The following is a 6,424-nucleotide window of genomic DNA, read 5'->3' on the forward strand; positions in this document are numbered from 1 at the left end:
AATATTCTTTTCACTCTTCAATCGACCCAATTGCCTATCCTCGATTATCGGCCCAGCCCAACTTTCTCAAGCCCATTTTTATTATCATCAGTATAAAGGAGAAGTGAGACCAACTATGAATACACATGCATATCATCCATCTTTAGTACTATTTGGTTGTTAATGGTGCTTTAATCATGCATAATCTAGTCATATGTGTCACAAAGATTGAATTATGTCATTTCCACAAGAAATAAATAAAGGTTCATTGAACAGGGCTATCAAATTGTAACAGTTGAACATTCATGTCCAATCGCTACATACACAACACAATGTCACATTAATCAAATATATAAAATAACTTTTAGTAGTTCGTAAATGGTGCACAAGCATGAAACATAATGATATGTATTAATCTTTTTGGAAAAATCAATTACTATAAAACACAACCATCTAAAAAATAAATTATATTCTAAATAAAAATTCACAGTTTCCTCTCCACCAACCAAAACTTATAGTTCAAGATTCATCCACATCACGAATTCGGACATTTAATCTTCTAAGCCAAATGGAATGGAGAATCATATGAAAAACATCATATCTTTTTGGAGGAGAATTAACCTCAAAATGCTTCCTCATTTGAATCCCCCTCTTCTGCATTTCTAAGTACTTCTCTTGAGGAATATCCAATAGAATTTTCTTGAGATTAGGAATATCCTTAACAGGAATTATAACAGAAAATGTATTCCAATCAAGAACATCACTAAAAGGGATAACATAATTATCCTTAATAAGGACAGGAACACATCCCATATAAAGTCCTTCAACCATTCTTGGACTTGCAACTTCATATCCACTTGGACATATACAATATTTGCTCTTTTTTATCATATCATAATATGAAATACCCTTTGGAAGGTATTTATGAATTTGAACATCTTTATCCTTATTTTCCCAATGTTGTAAAAGAATTGGCCTAATTGGACCGTGTAGTCCTCCGGCGAAAAAAACCAGCACCGGCCGTTCCGACGGCGGCGGACCGCCTAATAGGCCTTCAGTTGTGCCATATGGGAGATGGATTTCTGGAATTGAGACATCTTTTGTTGGATTAAATTTTTCTGAGGTATTGGCATTGCATAGAGCTCTAATTGAGTTCTTGTATAAGTATGGAATAGCAAAAGAAATTTCAGGCCCCTGTATATTAACAATTCAACCAACAATTAGACACTATAATATAAAATAAATAAAAAAAGAAGTCATATACGCCGACCTATATATTGTCACACTTTATAGAGAGCCGTTGTAAAAGAATATAACAATGTATAAAGAATATTACATGTGACTTACCTAGATAATTCAACCAACCGTTTAAAATAAATAGCTGACGCCATGTATATATCAATGTATAATCAATATATATCCGCTAGAAAAAAATAAATAATGGATCCGGCCAGTTATTTATGCAAATATCCCTATATTTCTTGTCTATTAGGCTAATAGCTAACCAATGTTAATGTTACGTATTAGAAACGGTTCAAAAACTCAACCGAGTGATATAATATTTGAAAATTTTCAAAGATCTATTTTATTTTTAATAACTTTAACAAATGCTACATGTGTATCAAAATTTATGAGTTTAAATCTTTTTTTTTTTTGTCTCTTCCCCTTTGATTTCCCCTTAATGGTTCAAAAACTCAATTGAGTGATATAATATTTAAAAAATTTCAAAGATCTATTTTATTTTTAATAACTTTAACAAATGGTACATGTGTTTAAAATTTATGAGTTAAATTTTTTTTTTGTCTCTTCCCCTTTTGATTTTCCTTTGATCCCTTTGTTAGAGTTTTTTTATTCTTTTGGTGACTCGAACTCACAATTGTGAAGTTAACTATCTGAGCAACCCCGAGTTTCAATCATCATTTTGAATTACCTATTCAAATGAGGAAGAGTGGCAGAGTATTGACTAAAACCATGCAAGAAATGAATTTGAACTGAAATTAGTCCACTTATTCTATAAAGACATGACACTATTTGGAGAGTCAAACTAGATATCTTTAATTATGTTTGTTAGGTACTGTTTTTTAGTATTTTTAACCATTTTAATTAAAATGATGTTCAAGTTTGTCTCACAATAATGTTGTCTCTTGTGCTCCGAATCCAGATCATTTTTCTTTTTTTCCTTTTAGAGAGAAAGTTATTGCTATGGACGAATTTAAATAAATGATATAAACTAAAAGGGAGTCCGGTGCAAAAGGTATTTTGCGTTCACGCATGGTCGCATCTCAACGAGTGTGATATAAACAGTCTACCCTAATGCAAACATTAATCGCTTTCACGGCTCGAACCCGTGACCTATAGATCATACGAATACAACTTTACTGTTGCCAAGGTTCTTCTTCTATTAAATTATATACACTGATAATGTAAAAAAGAGTCGGGATTACGTACCCAATCATGACAAGCAAGCATGAAATGATCAGCTCCAAGGCTTCGATTCCAATAAGGATACTTGTTGGAAATGACATTGACATAGTCGAGTGCAGTGTTTTTCATAAGACCCCATTCATGGGAATCATGCACATAAATGAATTGTGTTAACATTGTAACACTCATTGGAAGGAAATACACATGAGCTTTGTTTGGATCCGAAGTTCTGAATTCGCTGATTTCCATTGTATGAATGAAGTAACCCTCAATAGCATATGTATGTTTGCAGGGACCAAAATGAAATACTGGGGGTTCCCCTTCTTTGTACACATATACCTTGAATTTGTTTTCCATCTCCAAATAGCTCCTGCACATTTAGAGATATTGGTCATTTTCCGTCCCTTTTATCCTAATATAATAAATAATTGAAGTTGTTTGAGTGTTAATAAGAATATGAAAAAGAATAGTTTAGTTTTTTTTGGTTAAGTAGAACAGTACATATCAAATGATATTGTAACACTGCTGATAATCTAAATGTTGATAAAATCTCTATTAAGTTATTTAGTTGTGCTTGCTATAGTAGATAAGTAGCTCCTGCATTTTAAGAGTTTATGTATGAGATTTTCTCTTTATTCCCTAATTTACAATTAAAGTTGGTTGATTATTAAGAATATAGAATAAGAAATGTAGTGCTGTGTATTAATTAATTTGCACTTGTACTCAGCCGAAAAGCTGTAGTAAATTTTCGAAAATGTGCTGAAGAATGATGCCTTTCACAGCTAGCAAGCAACAGTAAATTTGGTTCCTATAAAGAATCTCAGGACTATTTCTTCTCCCACCTACTTTTTTTCAAAGGTGAATCCATAATTTTAAATTTATAGATTATTACATAAATATCAAGTTAATATACAATAATAACTGGATTAACGAACTGCGTTCCAAGCTAAATATTATTATATATTTAATGAATTTTGCAATACAAATATCAGATATAGACAAAAGTTACTGAGTTTACAGGAACCCGTAACAAATGCACTGGATCTGCCCCTAACTTTTTGGTTATTTATTTGTTTAGTAATTGATGAGTTTAATTCTATTAATTAACAGAATAATATATTTTTTACATTTCAATTAGCTAAAAAATAACTGCATAATTAGTGAAATTATTTACTGGAAAAATAAAGTAGATTGATAACCGACTATAATATATTATATTACAGTGGTACCGTAGAAATTACACCGATACATATAAATTAAATCCTTTATTTATTTTAGAGTCTTCAAAATATTGTAATTAAGAGTAACTAACAGTGAATGGTATGTATATTTTTACCTGTGGAAGGCAGTAGCATTTAAGTACATAGGACCATGAGGTATATACTCATCTTCTGTCTGATTATTCCAACTTTTGTTCTCTTTTAATATTGCAGCTCGAGCTTTTGCAAGACCTGCTTCCAATTTCTCTAATTTGCTGTATCTTTTTGGTGTTTCTGAGCTCAAGGTTCCATTTGGGGCTTCATCCTTCTGATTTACCTATTAATTAGGTTAACAATAAATGAGCAATTAGCACATGGGAATAAGTATTTATGACAACATTAAGTCATAAACTTCTAATACCATACAACATGATCATGGTCCATTAAAATTTTAAGATTAATGTAATTCTAACGATTATGCATATAATAATGATTTTAAACGAGTATGGTAATGAAATATAATATGAATGATCAAGAAAGCTGTAGAAAGTTTGGAAGAATAACAACATGGAGTACTAGCGAGACAACTATAGGGTCGAAATACACATCAAGATTAATTTGGGTAAAGCTGAGTTATTTTTGGTTGGGTTTGGGTCGAAATTCGAGTCGGGTAAGGCTTAAAGGGGAAGCGCTCCTTAACATGATTTTTTCCATACTTAGGGGCTAGAGCTCGAACTCATATCTCTGGTTAAGAGTGGAGAGATCCTATCCATTCCACCACAAACCATGTTGATAATATTGAGCTTTCGCTCCGAGGTTTTTACATCAATCTAAAAAATAAACATTTTAAGATAATGAGAAAACCAATTCCAAGTTATGCACCACACTTTTTCCCTTTGGAATGAAATCAAGAATTGCAATATTAAGGTTCTTGGACGCATGATCAAGAACTGAAAAAACGTGCTAAAAATTTGGAACGATATTTATTAATAACAATGTTTCCTTGAAGAATATTGATGATGAACTGTGCAGGCCAGGGGTGGATATAGTATTCTAATGACGAGTTCAATTGAAACTACAACTTTCGATACTGAGTATAAATTTATGCGTAAAATTCACTAAAATTATAAAAATAATAGATATGAACTCATAACCTTAAAAATATAATGAATTAATCCAGGTGCGGGCCTTCCACATGATGCACGGGAATTGAGGAATTGATATAAGTTAAAAAGATAGTAAATATTATTTTCTTATGCATAATGTCTCATCATTATATAAAAACTCACCAGTGTTGAAGTTGAACAACTATTATTGAGAGTCTGTAAATACTGAGAAGTGGATAGCCAATTATAAATGGAACCCTGTGGACCAGTGACAACAGCAAAACCAACGACCAAAAGCAATGGCAAAATAAACCATAAAAGCTTTAAAGAAGTTGATGACCATGCCATTATTTTTCTTTCTTCTTCTTCTTCTTCTTCCCCTTTTCGTTCTTACTTTTTCTCTTTTACTTTTCTTCCTCCTTTGATGATTTTGTTTGAGTTTCTGTGAAAGAGATTAATGAATGAAGGGAAAAGGTAACGTTTGGCTTTGGTGTCATGTGGAATTTCTCATGCAAAAATGGTAACAAGTGTAAGTTTAATTTAGCTAATTGATTCCTTACCATTTTATTGTGCAATGCATATCTTCCTTCCTTTATTATTGTCCTACTGCTCAAATTATAGTAATTCCTACATCCTTTTAATATACTCTAAATTTTGTTTTTTACCTTTACGAAAAGTGCAGGCGAGAGAACCCCGGCCAGAAGAAGTGATTGGACTATTTCGCTTAGCCCAATTTGTTTATTGTTTTTTCTTTGGGCAAATATCACTTTTAGTCTACGACCGAAATTATTTATATTTTGTAATCGTAAAAGTGCATAAAATTTATAAGATTATAACATGCTATATATATATATAATTATAAAAGTATGAATATAATGTTGGTTTACAAAAATAACCTTTTAATATTAAACATAATAACTCACAATAAAAAGAACATAACCGGAATTCTAAATATTAGCCTTGTAATCCTATTAGATTTAGGACATAATACACGTTATGAATCTTACATGAATACCTTTAGGAATCTTATTAGTATAATCCTAATACTTTTAGCCATATAATCCTATTACTTTTAGGATATACTTCTTAAAAAAATCCTACTACTAATTTAATTTGAAAATGTACTATATTGTCCAATTACTAATTTAATGTCACGATCCCAATTTTTCTCTGTAGGATGTCGTGATGGCACCTAGTCTCTAAGACTAGGTAAGCCTAACGAATTTGCGGAATAACTAAATAATAAACTGAACTCCAATCTCAACACATGATATATAAATAGAAATTGCGGTTTAAAAAATTACAACTCTCAAAACTCGGTAGAAATAAGTCACAAGCTTCTAAGAGAAAATACTAAGTGTCTCTATACATCAAAGTCTAAAGAGAATAAGGGAAAATAACATAATAAGGATAGAGGGGGATTTCGAGGTCTGCGGATGCTGACAAATATACCTTGAAGTCTCCACGTACGGTCCAGCACACTAGTATCTGGCCTGGTAAGAAGAACCTCGATCTGCACAAAAAGATATGCAGAAGTGTAGTATGAGTACACCACAACGGTACCCAGTAAATGCCAAGCCTAACCTCGATAGAGTAGTGACGAGGTCAGGTTAAAAGATAAGCAAGGCAGAAGATATAATCATATTTTGAAATGACTGATAATTTAAACAACGAGAAATTTCAGAAAAATAACAGCACAACTGTGATGACCCAAAA

General features: G+C 31.7%; 1 protein-coding gene across 2 annotated transcripts; it reads right to left on the bottom strand.

The window, feature by feature from the left end:
- Positions 1-207: 207 nt before the first annotated feature.
- On the bottom strand, positions 208-5,452 carry LOC104120901 (probable glycosyltransferase At5g03795). 2 transcript variants are annotated; one of them, XM_018766439.3, is made up of 4 exons: positions 4,892-5,452; positions 3,740-3,930; positions 2,428-2,773; positions 208-1,173 (listed from the first exon to the last, which is right to left on the bottom strand). In XM_018766439.3, the coding sequence occupies exons 1-4, from the start codon at positions 5,054-5,056 to the stop codon at positions 499-501; spliced, it is 1,377 nt and encodes a 458-aa protein (XP_018621955.1). In that variant the 5' UTR covers positions 5,057-5,452; the 3' UTR covers positions 208-498. The 2 variants fall into 2 exon arrangements, with proteins under 2 accessions (XP_018621955.1, XP_009631064.1); XM_009632769.4 differs by having other exon boundaries at positions 3,740-3,939.
- Between the last annotated feature and the right edge of the window lie 972 nt (positions 5,453-6,424).

Source organism: Nicotiana tomentosiformis, chromosome 2 (assembly GCF_000390325.3).
Source record: "Nicotiana tomentosiformis chromosome 2, ASM39032v3, whole genome shotgun sequence".
Lineage (NCBI taxonomy): Eukaryota > Viridiplantae > Streptophyta > Magnoliopsida > Solanales > Solanaceae > Nicotiana > Nicotiana tomentosiformis.